Source organism: Callithrix jacchus, chromosome 8, assembly GCF_049354715.1.
Source record: "Callithrix jacchus isolate 240 chromosome 8, calJac240_pri, whole genome shotgun sequence".
In the NCBI taxonomy this organism is placed as follows: Eukaryota; Metazoa; Chordata; class Mammalia; order Primates; family Cebidae; genus Callithrix; species Callithrix jacchus.
The window spans coordinates 18,906,218-18,925,347 of NC_133509.1; the positions used below are offsets into that span (position 1 = coordinate 18,906,218).

General features: G+C 35.5%; 1 protein-coding gene across 19 annotated transcripts in view; it reads right to left on the minus strand.

Annotated features, from left to right (window-relative positions):
• The window catches only part of MYO9A (myosin IXA), a 284,781-nt gene that overhangs the window by 72,947 nt on the left and 192,704 nt on the right, over positions 1 to 19,130 (minus strand). For all 19 annotated transcript variants that reach the window (XM_078333528.1, XM_054240463.2, XM_078333527.1 and 16 more), the window contains 6 exons: positions 12,767 to 12,889; positions 5,743 to 5,823; positions 4,564 to 4,674; positions 3,573 to 3,695; positions 1,793 to 1,942; positions 307 to 626 (listed from right to left, as the gene is read on the minus strand). In XM_078333528.1, the coding sequence (XP_078189654.1) occupies positions 307 to 626; positions 1,793 to 1,942; positions 3,573 to 3,695; positions 4,564 to 4,674; positions 5,743 to 5,823; positions 12,767 to 12,889 (908 nt within the window). The remainder of the gene's footprint in view (positions 1 to 306; positions 627 to 1,792; positions 1,943 to 3,572; positions 3,696 to 4,563; positions 4,675 to 5,742; positions 5,824 to 12,766; positions 12,890 to 19,130) is intronic.

Here is a 19,130-nt window from a genome sequence, read left to right on the forward strand (position 1 = left end):
CTGCAAGTAAAAACAGTTGAATATTGCCAATTTTATAAGATTTGGCCCAATGTAAAGTTAATTCTTAGCAGTTATGATTACAGACCATGTAGATTTTTGATCCAATTTAATTAAAAAAAAAAAAACTTATTTAACTTCCATTATACGCAATACAATGTGGGTTAAAATCAGTAAAAGTATCACAGTATACTGGAAAAGACAAGTTGTATATAACCAATTCTAATACAAATCAGACAACTGTTAATGCAGAGGTATACACAAAGTACTTCGGGAAAAAAAAACAATTATTATAGTAACAGAGATTACCTTTTTCTTGCTCTGAATCCTCTACATGTTGATTGCAAAAGGATAATTTTGTTTCTTTGTTCTTGGTACCTTTTACTTTCCCTGTAGGCTTTCCATCTTGCTTGTATGCAAATAGCAGCCATGTGCCTGCGCCTGTAGTATTCTCTCCATTTTTGCTGGATAACAATGGCTGCAGCCCGTAGCTCCAAGTACCGCTGCCTCTCTAAGTGAGCACGCCAGGAAGCTTGGAGAAGAACAGCTGCACTAGCCATAACAAAAGCATCCTTCTGCACAGCTGCATCTCTGACAAGCTTCTGATTTAGGTAATTCCTCCAGAATCTCTGTGGGGAAGACAAAATAACAGAAACTGGTTGTCATATCTTACACTGCATTTTCACAGAAAAGAGAGAATAAATTTCTTATGTTATAATTACAGGTTAAGTGGCTATGCAGTTAAATTCTTGATGATTAAAAATAAGTTTTCTGGTTGGGTGTGGTGCCTGATGCCTGTAATCCCAGCACTTTGGGAGGCTGAGGCAGGTGGATCACCTGAGGCCAGGAGTTCAAGATCAGCCTGGCCAAAATGGTGAAACCCTGTCTCTACTAAAAATACAAAAATTAGCATGGTGGCAGGCACCTGTAATCCTAGCTACTCAGGAGATTGAGGAAGGAGAATTGCTTGAACCCGGGAGAAGGAGGTTTCAGTGAGCTGAGAATGTGCCACTGCACTCCAGCCTGGTCGACAAGAGCAAAACTCCATCTCAAAAAAAAAAAAAAAAAAAAAATAGTAAGTTTTCCACAAAAACAGAAAGTACACCTGAAAAAGATAAACAGAAAAAGTTTTCTCTTCCAGATGTTTGGCTAAGACAGCTATTTTAAATAATATAATCTTGATGTAGTTCATTACAGAACTTAATTTAAAATTTTTAGATGCTTTCATGCCCTTCAAATTATTAATAATTTTATTATATTATATTCTCTTGTTACCATTTACCCAAATAACACCAATGGGTTTAAGATAATCCTGACACACATTCCAAAGATGAAGATACTAAAGATTTTCTTGCACAAATGGAAAGAACTTATGGAAATGATATAAATCAATGAGGGAGTTAATAAAACAGATAAATGTAAAATAAGGTACCTATCATCCAAAATGAGTGTCTAAAATCAATGGTGTACATACCTCTCAAACATCACCCCCCAAAACTATTAAATAAAAAGAACTATGTAAACAATAGGTAATTCCTTAGCCCCTACTCAGACCTCACAAGACATTATAACTACAAATTCAATATTTATTAACATTGAATCAATATTTATTAATAGTCAATTATATGCCAGCTAATTTGTTGGGTATTACAAGCACTTCAAAATTGGGTACAACATATCTCATTTCTGAAGTTTATGTTATTATTGAAAATGTTTTACAGTAAAAAGGTTCTGGTTACTAAACAAAGGCCAAATAAACTAGTCAATCTCATGCAAAGAATCCTTTGCTTCTCACCTGGATAATAACAGATGCTTGTCTCAGATGAAGGAAATGCTGCCTACACAGCAAGACCCTGAACCATCGCTGCAACAATATGATTCTGTGTAGCACCTCTTGGTGAAGCAGATCTTGTAAGTGCTGTCGTTCCTGCTCCTTTAGAAAGACCTACCAAAAGGAAGAAAGATGAGGAATGCAGCTTAAAAAGAAATAAGAAATTTATTTCATGAATCATCCTTTCTGTGATTAAGCTTTTAGAGAACACACACAGTGGCAGGCATGTAAATGAAGTACTGATAAATATTCCTACTGATTTATCCAAAGTAGTCATTCTAAAATTGAAATGCAGATAATAAAATATGGAAGGTGAGCTGGGTGTGGTGCTACATGCCTATACTCCCGGCCACTAGGAAGGCTGAAGCAGGAAGATTGCTTGAGCCCAGGAGTTCAAGTTCTCTGACAAAATAGAGACCCAGTCTCCTTAAAAGAAAAAAAAAAAAACAAAGAAAAAAAGGAAGGTAAGGAAGGTTAAGGAAGGTAAGGAAGGTAAGGAAGGGAGGAAGAAAGGGAGAAATGACAAAGTGAGCAGGAGTACCACAATTCCAGTGCCAGAGATTGTGATACATTACTCCATTGGGGAAACCACTGCTATGAGTAAACGTATTACTGGTAATATGTCATATTTTTTTAGGGTGTTGGGGTGGGGAAAAAAGTTGAAAACCATAGATCTTGAAGTTTGAATCATATCATGAATAAACCAATAGCAGTTTTTGAAATCCAGCATGCATTAAAATCTTCTCACTGTCCAAAGTTATTAATAAGTTTATTTTAACTCCTTCATTCCACTATCTTTAGGGTTTAGGAGGCTGCAAAGGTGAAGGGCACATATCCTTTTAGAAACAGAAGTTATAACTTTCATTTGAGAGCAGGCATATATTATATACCCAAAGAGGAAGATGGTAAACTAATAAGGGCCAGAGACAGAAGATCCCACCTAAGTAAAACAAAGGGTTGAAAAATAAAAATAAAAGCATGCACAGGAGACAATGGGACAATCAATCTCCATAAAAATAGATATTAAATAGAGTGAAGCCACAATCTGAAGGTTCTCAAAAAAGAGAAAGGTGTTTGGATTTAATGAGGAGGTTATCGGGGGTTATAATCGAGTAGGAGGCAGACATAAAGAACTAAGTATGTTAAGATAATCACTTTAATATTATGAGTAGACTACATTAAATGGAATGTCAAATACACTAAAATCAGATGAGTAAGCTGTTCACTATATAAGCAATACAGATGAGAAAAGATAAGGAATAAAAATAAAATGGAAGCAGTAGAAATGGAGAAACAGAAAACAGATGTGAAAATCTCTTTGTAAGAGGAAAAAAAAACTAAAACTTTGTGAAAGGATTAAAGTTAAAGTAAACGGTATACCAAAGACAATTATGGTTTCTAGACTGAGAAATTCTGGAAAAGGGGTGACAGAGAAAGAAAGTAGTTGATAAATTTAAGGGCAGATGAATCTAGATAAGGTCACTTTGGGCAAGTTGAGTTGGAGATTACAGCAGAATATCTACAGAGAGATAGTGTTTAGACAGTTAAAATTATAGTCAGAACTAGAGCACTGGCCAGAGTGATATGATTAATACTGACTATATAATTAAATAAAAGCCTGGGCCTAACAAACTGCCTTCTCATGTCTGATTCACTAACTTTTTAATAAACAATCTCATAGGTAAAAATTATTTTTTAAATAAATGCACTCAATTTTGACAAGAGCTATACATATTATATTTACCATGGTTTTTCCAACTTGATAATTATCTGGATTAAGATTTATTTTCCTGAAGAAATCCTGAATGTTACATTTGGATGGAATAATATTTCGGGGAAGTAGTACATGGAAGTGGCTCACAAAATCCTGAAAAATAATTTTAAAAAATTATAAAATCAGAAAGTAGTATATGTAAATAAGACCTTAAATAATTATCATTTTATTAATCTTTTCCTCATTTTTTTAAACAGGGTGAAACCAACAAAGTGCTTGTTAATTTAAGAAATAAAAGGTTAATTCGAAAAACATAGGAGGCAGAGAAAGATACTGAGTTCTACATATCATGTCATCAAAAGGAAATGAGAGAAAAAAAACGCAGAGGCTAATTATCTCTTTTGAGAAAGTTTTATAAAAGATCAAAGAAAAAGTTATTTAACAAGAACCTAAAATTTTTATCAGAAAAAAAAAAAGCAAATGTGGCAGGATGGGGACAAGGTATAACTGAGAATGAGGCTTTCCAGCCTATTAACAGCAAAGACTTGCTCAGTTGCTAAACAGCTTCAATATAAGTTCCATACCCACAGCAGCAGTTGCTGATAAGAGTAGGTGTGAGCCTTGCTGGCAGCCTACTATGAAAGAAAATCCTGCTGAGAAAACTTTAGGGAAAACCAAATGGAATCTTTTGACTAGATAATTCTCGTTGAACTATTTCAGTTACTGAAGAAGTCAGTGCAAAGAATTGTTCTATCAGGAGTAAACTTAGTATTAGCAAACATTCTGATCAAACGAGAATAGCTAAGTACTGGATTCTATTACAATAAGCTTAATGAGATTGCTGCCATTCAATGAAAGTAAATACTGTCTAACCCTTTTCAATTCTGTATAAAAAAGGTAAAATGGAAAGGAAGAATGAAGGGTAATAAACAAGCAAGCCCCAAAGAAATAACAAGCAAGATATGTGAGACTCATTTACTTGATATGTCTAAATATGTAAATATCACTATAAAACCAGAACCTGGAAAGAATATTTGCAGCTGTATCCTGATTGGCGAATTCGAACTGTTTCCAACATCCCGGTGTATCGAAGCTGTCTAAGTACCAAGGCATCATTGAACCTTAAGGGTAGCTAAAGCAAATGGAAAAAAAGATTAACCCAGAACAATTTCCAAGTTAATTATCTGTTTATAAGCATGGCTAACCGTTGAGTATCTAGAAATTGACTGGAGGTTGTCTGGTTGATATATAATAACTAAGCTGATAGGTAGGACAAGCTCACCTCTCAACTGGTAGCTTCAGAAAAGTTCTGACTGCCCAACCCTAGGGAAAAGAGAGAAACCAAGCTTCCAGGTTTCTCTGGTTGTGGACAAAGAGGACCTTAAAGACTCAGAAAGAACGGAGTCATCCATAGAGGCCACAAAGTCCAGTCACTACAAAATCTGTAACAAGATAACCTACAACTGGGTGCGGTGGCTCAAGTCTATAATCCCAGCATTTTGGGATGCCAAGGTGGGCAGATCACCTGAGGTCAGGAGTTCAAGACCAGCCTGGCCAACATGGCTAATCCCTGTCCCTATTAAAAATACAAAAATTAGCCAGGCGTGGTGGTGCACACCTATGGTCCCAGCTACTTGGTGGCCAAGGCAGGAGAATCACTGGAAACCAGGAAGCAGAGATTGCAATGAGCCGAGATAGCGCCACTGCACTCCAGCCTGAGCACGAGAGCAAGACTCTTTCTCAAAAAACAACAGAAAAAGAAAATTCTTTTCTAACAGGACTTCAAGAGATGTTTGCATCTCAAAATTTTTTTTTTGAAGACAGAGTCTCCTTCTGTTGCACAGGCTGGAATGCAGAGGTGCAATCTCGGCTTACAGCAACCTCCACCTCCCGGGTTCAAGAGATTCTCCTGCCTCAGCCTCCTGAGTAGCCGGGAATATAAGCAAGTGCCACCATGCCTAGTTAATTTTTTTGTATTTTTACTAGGGATGATGTTTTACCATTAGCAGGATAGTCTTGATCTCCTGACCTCGTGATCTGCCTGCCCTGGCCTCCCAAAGTGCTAGGATTACAGGTGTAAGCCACTGTCCCGGCTATTTTCCTTATAAATATTATAGTTAGTGCTTCCCCTCCACTTAATTCTCCTTAAAAGTATTTGAAGTAAGCTTAGATATGTGCCTCATTTATATGATATTTTTACCTTTTCAGCATTAGAGCGAATGCATTTTACAAAATATGGTTCTGCCTGACCAAGTGTTTCCATTAGCTTGCTTAATGATGCCTGCAACAGAAAGCAATATAATTATCATACTCTCCCATTCCAAACTATTAATAAATAATTTCTAAATGTAATCAATATGCTAGCAAAACATGCAAAAAGTAGAGACACACACAGAAAGAGGTTTGTCTCTGAAAAAAGCACATTGTGTATATTATCATACTGGTTAAATTACAGATAATTAAGGATAAGGATGGTAGCTTACTATTAAAGCAGATAGCATGAAAATAGTAAATATTGCAGATGTATTTCAGAATATTCAAAATATTGATTTTTCCCCACTTTTCTTCACATTTCATGAAACAACTTTATTCAAACTCATGTATCCTACAACTTTCAAAATGATTCAGGAGGGTATCCTGTAAGGTAGTACTCCCTTGCTTTACTTTAAATGTCTACAGACTATGTAATGCTATCCCTTTTTTTATTCCTGATAATGGTAATTTGTACCTTCTCTCTTTCTTCTTGATTAGTGACTAGAGGTTTAACAACTTTTTAATTTGCTCAGGCCAGGTGCAGTAGCTCATGCCTATAATCCCAGCATACTGGGAGGCCAAGGCAGGAGGATCACCTGAGGTCAGGAGTTTAAGACCAGCTTGGCCAACATGGTGAAAAAACCCATCTCTACTAAAAAATACAGAAATTAGCTGGACTTGGTGGTGTCCGGTGGAGGTTTCAGTGAGCCAAGATGGTGCCACTGCACTCCAGCCTGGGCAACAACGTGAGACACTGTCTCAAAAAGAAAATAAATTTTTTTTCAATCTGCTCAAAGAACCAGTTTTTGGTGTCTTTTTTTTTTTTTTTTGGTCTATTTTTCTGTTTTTCATTTCATTAAATTCTGCTGTTATCTTTATTACTCACTTCTCTCTGCTTGCTTAGGGTTTCATATATTCTTTTTATAGTTTATTAAGGTAGAAATTTAGATTATTGAATTGAGACCTATCTCCTTTTCTGATAAAAGCATTTAGTGCTATAAATTAACCTTGGAGTACTGCTTTAGCTGCACTGCACAAATTTTGGTATTTTATTCTATTTAAAATATTTTTAAAATTTCCTTACTCTACAAAAAGTATTTTTTAGGAGTCTGTTTTATATATTCTAAATATTTGGGGATTGATATTTTTCTTTGATTTGTGGTTTAATTCTATTATAAATACAACATTTTGTATGATTTTAACTCAACTTTGTGAAGATTTTATGGCCTAGTTTATGATCTGTCTTGGCAAGTATTTCATGGGCACTTAAAATGAATGTATATTCTGCAATTGTTGGCTGGGTGGTTCTATAAATTTTAGTTAGGTCAAGGAGGTTAATCATCCTATTCAAGTCTTCCATATCCTTCCTAATTGTCTACTTACCCTATATCAATTACCAAGACATATGCTGAAGTTTCCAAGCATAATTTCAGATTTGTCCATTTTTCTTTTAATTCTATCAGTTTTTGGTTCAGATACTGGGGAGCTCTGCTATTAGATGAATACACATGTAAGACTTTTATGTATTCTTGGTAAATTGTACCTTTTATCATTATGAAATATGTCCCTTTATCCCTGGTAATTTTCTCTATTCTTAAGTCTACTTTGTCTGACTCTATTATAGTCACTATAGCTTTCTTTTGGTTTTTGTTCGCATGATTTTTTTCATTTTTTAACTTTAACCCTTTACTGTCACTGTATTTAAAGAGGTTTCTTCTAGATAACATACAGTTAGGTCTTGTTATTTTATCCAATTAAATAACCATTTTTTAATTGGACCATTTACGGCATTTACACTGTTAATAATTAGCATAGTTGGATTTAAGGCTACCAATTTTATTATTGGTCTTCTGTTTGTCCTCTCTTCATTTGTTCCTGTCTTCCTCCTCTCATCCTCTGCCTCTTTAAAATAAACTTTCAGGGCAGTTTTAGGTTCACAGCAACAATGAGTAGAACATAAAGAGAATTCCCACATGCCCCTTTACCCTCATATGCACAATTTCCCCTATAATTAACATCTTGCATTCGTGTGTTATATGAGATGAACCAATACTGACACATGATTATTAACTACAGTCCATAATATGCATTAGGGTTCACTGTTTATGTTGCACAGTCTATGGATTTAAACATATATACAGACTTTTAGTCACCATTGCAGAATCCTACAGATTAATTTGACTAACCTCAAGTCCTCTGTGCTCTGCCTACATATCCTCCCCCAACTCAATTCTGGCTATCCATTAAGATACTCTGGCTACTCATTAAACTATCCATTAAGAGACGAGTATTTTGTTGTTTCCAGTTCATTATAAAAAAGGTTGCTATCATACTACTGATCTTTTTTATTGTCACTATAGTTTTGACTTTTTTCAGAATGTCATGTATTTGAAATCTTATGGTATTGTAGCCTTTCACATTGCATTCTTTCATTCAGTAATATGCTTTTAAGGTTCCTCTAAGCCTTTTCATGGCTTGAAAGCTCTTTCCTTTTTAGTGTTGAATCATTGCCTAAATGTACCATAGTTTATTTATCCATTCACCTACTGAAGGACATCTTGATTTTTTCCAAGTTGTGGCAATTATGAATAAAGCTGCTATAAATATCTGTGTACAGGTTATCGTGTGGATATAAGTTCATCTCATTTGGGTATATACCAAGAAGTTGTGACTGCTGGATCATATGGTAAAAACACAGCTTATAAGAAACTGTCAAACTGTTTTCCAAGGTAGCTGTATCATTTTGCATTCCCATCACTAATGAATGAGTGAGTGTTCCTGTTGCTCCACATTCTCATCAGCATTTGGTGTTGTCACTCTTTTGGACTTTTGCCATTCCAATAGCTGTGCTGTGGTATCTCATTTTTGTTTTAATTTGCAATTCCCTAATAACATATAATGTGGAACGTCTTTTCATATGCTTATTTGCCATCTGTGTATATTCTTTGATGAGGTGGCCCTCCCCTCTGTTCAATATACTTTAGTATTCCATATTAATTTATCTACTTTTCAGCTGTATCTTTGTACTGTGTTTTAGTAGCTGCTCTAGGGATTACAACATACAAAACTAACTTGACACAGTCTACTTAAGAGTCGACATTTCACAAGTTCAAGTAAAACAAAGAAGTCTTACAACTATTAGATCCATTACTGTTGTGAAATATATTACATCAACATACAAATTTTTAAACGTTTAAGTGTTCATTTTTCCTGCAAATGCTATTGTAGTACGATATACATAGGGCTGGGCACAGTGGCACATGCCTGTAGCCACAGTTACTTGGGAGGTTGAGGAGGGAGGATAGCTTAAACTCAGTAGTTGGAATACAGCCTGGGCAACATTTTATGAGACCCTGCATCAAAATAATGATGATAATAATAATACACATAAAATATTAAAATCATAAGTATAAATTATGACTATTTACAAAAGGAAGAGATTCTTATAACTAGAGCCCAAATTAAATATATATAATCAGAATCTCAGAAGTCTAAGTCTTATTATGACTTCTGAGTCGTAATAGCTATCTACTCTTACCTCCACACTCCAACCAATGGTAACTATTATTTATAACACTTACCAACCAATGGTAACTATTATTCTTACTTCTAAGATGCTAAGTTAGTAAGTTAGTTTTACCTACTACTAAAGTTCATATGAATAGAAAAATACATTATGTACAATTTTGTATTTGTTGCATACAATTGTATTTTGTACATTTTTAGTGCTGTATACTAGTAATCCATTATTTGGCTATACTACCATTAAACTATCCATTAAGAGATGAGTATTTTGTTGTTTCCAGTTTATTATGAAAAAGGTTGCTATCAACATGCTTATAGTTGTCTTTTAACTGTTTTTCAATGTGCTTGTAGCAATTTGCATTTCAACAGTACCATGTAAGAGTTCTGGATGGTCACCCATCTTGTCAACATGTTGTGTAATCAGTTTATTTCAGCCCTTATTGGTTACAACAGGCAGTGAAAGAGAGGAGAGGATAGAACAACTCCATCCCTGAGGAAGTATCTAGAGACTCTGTTATCACCTTCCAAAATAAAAAAATCTATTTTGTTCTCATCATATTTATGTTTTTTTCTTATGTCTTTGGGCATATTTAAAAGATACATAATAGCTAATTTGAAATTCTTACCTACTATTTACATCATTTTCATCATTTTAAAGTCTGTCTCTGATTACTGGTTTTTTTCCCCCTTGTTAGGGGTTTTTTTCCCTCTTTGTCTGTCTAGTGATTTCTGATTGGATGTTAGACACTGTATTTTACATTGCTGGATTTTGTTGTATTTTTTAAAGAGTGATAAACATTTTTCTTAACATGCAGGTAAGTTTCCTAGGATCAGTCTGATTCTTTTAAGACTTGCTTTTTAGCTTTGTGAAGCAGGGTCAGAGAAACCCTTACATTAGGACTATTTTGGTCCCATTGCTAAAACAGTGTCTTTCTGAGGATTATACCTAATACCTCACATAATAAAAGGTCATTTCATTCTGGCTGATGAGAATAGAATTACTCCTCTAATCTTGTATAAATACCAGACATTGTTAAGTCTACAGGATTTAGATGATTCTTTCCCCAGTCTCACGAAATTTTAACCCACATATGCACAGATCAGTAGTTGGCCACAGAGACTCAAGGAAACCCCTCAGATTTCTAGCTCTTTCTCTGTATATAATTACCTTCTTCTCTTTACTCTGCCTTACAAATTCTAGTTGCCTTTACCTTTATAACTCCATCTCTTCAATTACCAAGACCACTGGCATTAGTTTGGGTTTCCTCTTCATGAGCTGTGGCAAATTATCTTTAGGTGTTAATCTGGGGCTTTCCTCATTTATTTCCCCAAGATTGGAGTCCTGTAATGCTTACTGTCTAATATCCGAAAATATTTGACTTCTATCTTTTGTCTAGTTTCTGGTTGTTTATAGCAGAGGGGCAATTCCTATATCAGCTAACCCTTTATGTGTTCTATGATTTCATTTTGATGAAAATAAGCATTCAAGGAAGGACTCAGAGCTAAAGATAGCTGGATGCCATCCATTTCAACCACCTGCAGTGTCCTCATCTGTTACTTGGTTTCCTCACCTTTATAGTACGAATGATAGTATTTATCTTAGAATGATTGGAGGAAAACTTAAACAACACCTATTAGAAAATGCGTATGTGTAAATATTTGGCAAAGGGCCTAAAAAATATACTACACATTGGTCATTATCTATGGATGGTAGATGAATCTCACTTGTTCTTGCTCATCTATATTTTCTAAATAATCAAAAATTAACTCATTACTTTTGTAATAACTTAATGGTCTATTAGAAATATTAAAGAGGACCCTTTTTCTAAAAATTAAATATAATTCATGAATATAGATTGAGAATACATGAATTTGGAAGGATTTTAAAAGACAATAGGATTGTGATTATAACTAAGTTATTATTGTACTAGCTATATGGTATGCTTCAGATTAAAGAATGATTTCAGTATGCAAGGCATCTGTAAAATATCCAAGGTAACAAAACAAAGGACACTTAACAGCTTAATGGTTCTACCTTTCATAATCATGAGATTAATGTTCCCTTTTTTAGACACTGAGCTCACCAAATTACCTTTTGATGAGAATTTGGCTTACCAGGTGGATTTGCTAATCAGAGAGAAATACGCTAAAAAACTAACAATTGTATTAAATCTGCTTATGACTCATGTTGCATATTAATAAATGTACACTCAACATGATTTTTTTCCTATAACCCATTAATTTCTGCATTTCTAATCTACTAAGCGAACATCCAGACTCTGGATTGTAAGGACAGCAGCAAGGTAAAGACAGACTTGCCCAAACCCTGTCTTCTCATTATTCCCAACTAAATGTCATTACCCCATATGACTATTAAGAAGGATTTTTAAAATTCATGGTAGTGATTTCATTATACTCAATTCCCTTTCCTTTAAGCTTATTAGCACATAATGAGTTATTTGGCTCCTTGGTCTTGCTTTTTCTTTTCTTTTCTTTTTCTTTTTAAAGGGGAAAGCAAGTGACCAAATAGCCTTCACAGATTCAAATCTTTCATTAGGCCTATGGTAAGATTTATCTAAAATAAAATAACATTTCTAGCCCACAATTTGAAGAATCATGCTTATAAATCAAACAAGATCATACACAATAATACATTAGTGGACAATTTACGTTCAAACATCCTAGTTGTATAAGAAGCATTTTTTAAAATGTTAACATATACAGATATACCTATCATGAATAAGAAAATTTTTATTCAACAGTGAACTCTGCTTCTGTGATATAAATATGAAACAGTGTAAACTTATGCAAAGCACTGTTACCTACCAGATTATTCCACTTATTTTCATAAATATCTACCATATGAAAAGAGCTTTGGAGATAGATGATTTGAGAAGAATAGAAGAGGTAATTTAAAAAGCAATTTGAAAACAATTATTCTAGGAGAAATTTGGTTAATTATTATATTTATTCTTAAAAGACACCCACACCAAAAAAAAGAACTGGATTTCTATTTATACAAAAGTAAAATAAATACACAGAAAGAAAAAAAAAAAACTTCAGCCTCATTTGGTTAACTACTGATGTAGCAGCATGAGGTTTAAGCAGGGAGAAAAAACATGATCAATACGCTACCAGTGACTTTACTAAGCAGCAGGGTTTAAAGGCAGATTTTGTTTATAACATCAATTTTCTGCTCCTTTCTCCTCACACTGAAAATAACAAATATTGGTATACCCACTATCCAGACATATATAGATGAAAAACAAAGGCATCTGACTTTTCTTTTCATCTCTGATTCTTCTTTCCAAAATGGCCAGTGACATATGGCTTTTTAGAAACATAAATCAAAATCCCATTCAAGTACCCTGCAGATCACGTTAACCTTTCAATGACCACCTGAAAGATACAGATTCTTATTTGTTTTAAGCAAAACAGGAAATAACCTGAAACTGGGCACTGATGCTGGGAGGTTTTTTCTTCTTGTGCAAATGAAGAAGAGACTTGGTGATGCGATCTTGTAGTGTCAGTCTCGTCAGGTGCTTTAAAGAATTTACTTCTAGCAAGTGCTGAAAGAAGAGAACAAATTGCTCACATAAATTAAACTAAGAATAAGATAAAATTCTCAGCCAGTTTTTATTTTTTTCTATTTATATGATCATTTCCTATCTTAAATGACTGCGATGAATATGAAAGACTGATATCCAACATTCAGTCTATTCTCCAGTCTTCCTCTAGAAGCTAGAAAGCTAAAAAGAAAAGTACATTTCTCAAACTCTCTTGCATCTAGAATTCTGGATATGGTTTAAGTTTACCAATAAAAGGCCCATATGTGAAGGTATAACTGAGGCAGAGGCTCTGGCTACTAGATCTGCTTCTGCTAGCAAAAAACCACATACTATACGTACCTTTTTTCCTGTGGTCCCAGCATCCAGGCACTAGTTTTGTGAATGCTCAGAAGCCGAGTGCAAAACATTTGTGTTGTCATCACAACTATACTAAATGCAGCTTAGCCCTGGAGCAACTAGTTGTAGCAGTTTCTTCCGGATGGCTAATTTACACCACAGGCAGTATATACCTTCAAGGAGCAGCTACACTGACAGCTTCCTGATTTCCTAGCTTTCTAATTACATCCAGGGACAGTTCTGCATATGTTATTTTAACATGTGACTTCTAATGACTTTGTAAGTGCCTACTTAAGTCCTTTTATACTTAAAAATATCTACTGTAATTACTGTTATCTCAAACTGTACCCTGACTCATAAAGACAATAATACCAGGGTGATAGTTGGTGTGCCAGAGACATACACACACACAAAAACAAAGCACAGTATCTATTAACCATGATGTACTACACTATAAATTAGGAAAATAGGAGTTAGCCATGAAGCTACTAAAGATGTAAAGATAGTACAAAAGTATCTGGGAGCTTTTTTAGCCAATTATAATTTTTTAAACCACACAATATTTACGGTAGTGAGTTTATAAATGTTAAGAATTTATATAGATGTAAATATATAACGTTATTTTAAAAGTAGTAAAAAGTCTTAATGTATGAGAAACACAAGATTGTGTTAAAAACATGACAAATTTACAAGTCTAAAGGTATTTATTTATTTAGACAATACAAACATTTAAAAAACCATGCATATTGAAAAAAGCGTAACACATATGTAAACAAGTTGAATTAAGGAAATGTTATTTCCTACAAATGAAAAGGCTTATTATCTGTTTATAAAATAACTTTAAAAATTCTTAAAAAGACAGATACCACAGTAAAAAAAAGAGCAGATGATCTGACGAAGCAATTCTCAAAGATAAAATGGCAAGTAACAAAATCACAATCCATTTGATCTCACTTGTATTGAAGGAAAATGCCATTTCTTTTAAGAGAGGTTTTCTGCATCAGATTGGCAAATACAATAAAGACTGACAAGAGCCAGTATTCATGAGGTGATGGGAAACAGGCATATACTGTATACTCACTGTTCTTAGGAATGTAATTTATTATAACTTTCCTGATGAGCAATTTTACATTTAGATATTTATTCTAAGGACTTATCAAAGAAGATCTGTGTTGTTTTTAACAATATACTTCAAAAAAAATGAAAAATTATTAACAGAGATATGCCATTATGTAGAATTATTTAAATAAAGTATGCTTCATTTACACAACTGAATACTCTGCAGCTCATAAAGTTACTGTAAACCTGTATTTCCTGACATGGGAAAATATTTGCCAACACTAGTGGCCAAAAAAAAAAAAACAAAAAACACCTCATGTAAAACAACATACATGTAAAAAGGGCATTTGTGCTAAATTTTAGACAATTTTTGATTTACTTTTATTAGCATTTTTTAACTATCACACGCTTCACTGTATGTATATTCATAAAAATATTTTCATATTATTCAAGAATCAATTAGAATAATATATAGGTTACCCTTAAGTAAAAACAAATTAACAAATTAGCACTGAAGGCTAAAATAATTCCTCCCCTTCCACTTTTAATATATTACTGAGAAAAAGACCTTGGAATTAAAGTTTGAGTTTAAATTGTTTCTCACTGTGAAAATAATGCCAGAGAGACTATAGAAAATAAAATAACTATTAAAAAGTCTTTGCTGTCGGCCGGGCGCGGTGGCTCAAGCCTGTAATCCCAGCACTTTGGGAGGCCAAGGCGGGTGGATCACAAGGTCAACAGATCGAGACCATCCTGGTCAACATGGTGAAACCCCGTCTCTACTAAAAATACAAAAAATTAGCTGGGCATGGTGGGGCATGCCTGTAATCCCAGCTACTCAGGAGGCTGAGGCAGGAGAATTGCCTGAACCCAGGAGGCGGAGGTTGCGGTGAGCCAAGATCGCGCCACTGCACTCCAGCCTGGGTAACAAGAGGGAAACTCCGTCTCAAAAAAAAAAAAGTCTTTGCTGTCATGTATACTGTAAAAGTTTGGAAAACTAAACATGACATTGATTTCTGCCTCAGAGTCATTTCAATTTTTTTCATTTGCTTGGAATACTCTGTAGCCGGGCCTTCACAAGGCTTGGTTTTAAGTGGCACTGAATATGTAGTTTAACTTTCTCAGAAAGTTCTTGCTTAAATACTGAAAACATAGCCCACTTCCATGTTCATTACCTGTCACTTAATTTTCAACACTGCACATAATATCATCTAAATTATCTTTTCATTTATTTGTTAATTTGTATACTGCCTTCTTCTTTAAAAAATAACCTCCTGGAGTGCCAGGTACTGTGGCTCAGGCCTGTAATCCCAGCATGGTTGAGGCAGACAGATCACTTGAGCTCAGGAGTTGGAGACCAGTCTGGGCAACATGGCAAGACCTCGTCCCTACTAAAAATACAAAAATTAGCCAGGCATGGTGGTGAGCCCTGGTGGCCCTAGCTATTCAGGAGGTCAAGACAGGAGGACTGGCTGAACTCAGCGGGCAGAGGCTGCAGTGAACCAGGACTGCACCACTGCACTCCAGCCTTCGTGACTGAGTAAGACTGTGTCCCAAAAATAAAAAATAAGTAAAAGATAATCTCCCATAAGATTCTGACAGTACTGTTCATCCCTGTACCAATAAATTCCGAAAATAGTGTCCGGTTGAGAATAGGATTCAATAAGTATTAGTTTCAATGAATTAAATACCTAGCAACTGGCTGGGCGTGGTGGCTCACACCTGTAATCCCAGCACTTTGGGAGGCTGAGGTAATGGATTACCTGAGGTCAGGAATTTGAGACCAGCCTGGCCAACATGGTGAAACCCCATCTCTACTAAAAAAACAAAAATTAGCCAGGCAAGGTGGTGGGTGCCTATAATCCCAGCTACTTGGGAGGCTGAGGCAGGAGAATTGCTTGAACCTGGGAGGCGGAGGTTTCAGGGAGCTGAGATGGTGCCACTGTGCTCCAGCCAGAGCAAAAGAGGGAGACTGTATCAAAAAAGAAAAAAAAGGAAAAAAAAAAAAAAGCTAGCAACTAGCGAACTTTGAGCAATGCCTTCCCTACCAAGTGGAGATCAGACTTCTTCCCATATACCTAACCATAACTTGGTGAATCAACATATATTCACAGAGTGATTACTAAAGGTCAAGCTCTGTTGTAAGTGCTAGGGATATATTGCATTCAAGTTCAGGCTACTAGGACATTAAAAAATAATTTGATTGCCTATAAGGCTTATGAAAAAAGATAAAATAATACCATAAATCTAGAGGTAAAGGGATACAGAGGTACTTCCTTTCTTAGGGCTTCAGTTCCTTGTCTATTTCAACGCTTTCTTAATTCTATCATCATGGTTGAGTTTATTAAGCTTAGTTAACCAGTTTATTTTTCCAACAATTATCTACTGCTTGCTGTGTAAGGTGCTGTAGACAAAAAGATTAATAAGCTATTGCTTGATATAGTCTGTTTGCATATCCCAAAATTCATATATTGAAACCTAATCCCAGTGTGACAGTATTAAGAGGCGAAGAGGAGGGGCCCTTGGGAAGTAGCTGGGTAGCAGTATTAGTACCTTGATAAAGACCAAAAGAGCTTGTTCACCCCTTCTGCCATGTTAAAACACACAGAAGGTACCATTCCATGAGGAACGCGCCATCGATAGACATCAACTGTGAAAACTTAATTTTGAACTTCCCCGCCTTTTGCACTGTATTTTTTTCTTTGCAAATTAGCCAATCTAAAACATTTTATCATAGTAGCCCAAACAAACTAAGGCATTTCTCATGCTATTAACAAGGACTAAAATGGGTAACAAAATTAACTCCAAGGCTGGACACAGTGGCTCACACCTGTAATCCCAGCACTTTGGGAGGCTGAGGTAAGCAGATCACTCGAGGCCAGGAGTTGGAGACCAGCCTGGCCAATATGGCAAAACCCTGTCTCTAGCAAAAAAAAAAAAAAAAAAAAAATAGCAGGACATGGTGGTGCACACCTGTAATCCCAGCTACTTGGGCAGCTGAGGCATGAGAATTGCTTGAACCCAAGAGGCGGTGGTTGCAGTGGGCCAAGATCGTGCCACTGCACTCCAGCCTAGGTGACAGAGTAAGACTCTTGTCTCAAAAAAGTAATAACTTCAAGATTTGAGCCCAAGTGACTATAAAAATTTACTAGGAGAGCAACACAGTAAAATCGCTTCAGCCATGAATTTTGAGACAAGGAAGATATCCAAGTACAAATGCACACTGAAAGAATGTAACTTAAAAAAATAGGTCATGTTAGAAAAGTAGATCCAATAGAAGTGACAGTTTCAAGTTGAGGGAATAAGTTTTAACAAGAAAAATGGGAAAGTACTACCAAAACAGAGCTATCATCTTGTGGAAGGATGAACTTGAGCTCATGAAAGCTGCCTCTGCATTTCAAGTGGATGCTTGCCTGATGCAAACTAGGCTAATTTGTTATCTAAAAAGGAACAACAGCGGTGTGTCATCTCAGAGACTGTAAGTTGTACAAACTAAGTGCTGACTGTGGCTCCTGTAGAGAGTTTTGATGGAAAGGCTCCCTGTAATAACAAGGATCTCAGATAATTTTGATTTAAACCCAAGCTAGATGTCTTCCCTTTCATCCACTCCTCCTGCACTCCATCTCTTCCTAAGTCATCCATACTTCTTAAATAGAGAACTTAGTTTGGGATTCTGGGATGAAATTAGTGAGCTGAAGATGTTTGGTCTCCTATTATATACTCAAAAAGTTCCTTAGGGGAGGGATATACCTTATCTAGCATAGACTGTGTAAACAGAAGATATTGTAAATAAAAAGTTAAAAAGAATTAAAAGCAGTAATAAGTTTCAAAGATATATATTCAATAAGTAAAAAGGTCAAAAAGTTAGTATGGTCTAAATTCCTTTCCCTCAACGATCTTTTTCTAAAACAAAATAAGCTGAACGTATTTAACACATACAAGTTTTGACACATTTATGTAGCTATGAAGCCATCACCGCAATCAAGATAATCAATTATGGCATCAAGGCCATAACCCCTAATGCTTTCTTTGTTCCTTCTGCCCCTTTGCCACTCCTCCCTCTTCCTTAATCACTGCATGCTGCTTCCTGGCAATCTTTAATCTACTTTAGGTCACTGTACATTTTGGGTTTTTCATCTTTTTTAGAATGACAGATAATAATTGTATATATTTATGAGGCACAATGTGATGTTATGATACATGTATACACTGAGTAGTGATTAAATCAGGCTAAATAAAATATCCATCATCTCACATACTTATTTCTTTGTGGTGAGATCATCTGAAATCTACTTGTACAGCAACTTTGAAATATATAATGCATTATTATGAACTATATTCAACCTGCTATGCAAAAGATCACTAGAATCTGTCTAACTGAAACATTATCCTTTGACCAATGTTGCCGCTTTCCCATCCCAACCCTATACCCCCAACTTTTGGAAACCATGACTCTATTATATACTGCTATGAGTTTGGCTTTTTGTTGTTGTTACGGTTAAAATAAATACTTAAAAACAATATAGGCCGGGCGTGGTGGCTCAAGCCTGTAATCCCAGCACTTTGGGAGGCCGAGGCAGGTGGATCACGAGGTCAAGAGATCGAGACCAGCCTGGTCAACATGGTGAAACCCCGTGTCTACTAAAAATACAAAAAATTAGCTGGGCATGGTGGCGCGTGCCTATAATCCCAGCTACTCAGGAGGCTGAGGCGGGAGAATTGCCTGAACCCAGGAGGCGGAGGTTGCGGTGAGCCGAGATCGCGCCATTGCACTCCAGCCTGGGTAACAAGAGCGAAACTCCGTCTCAAAAAAACAAAACAATATAAACTATTGTTTAATTTTAAT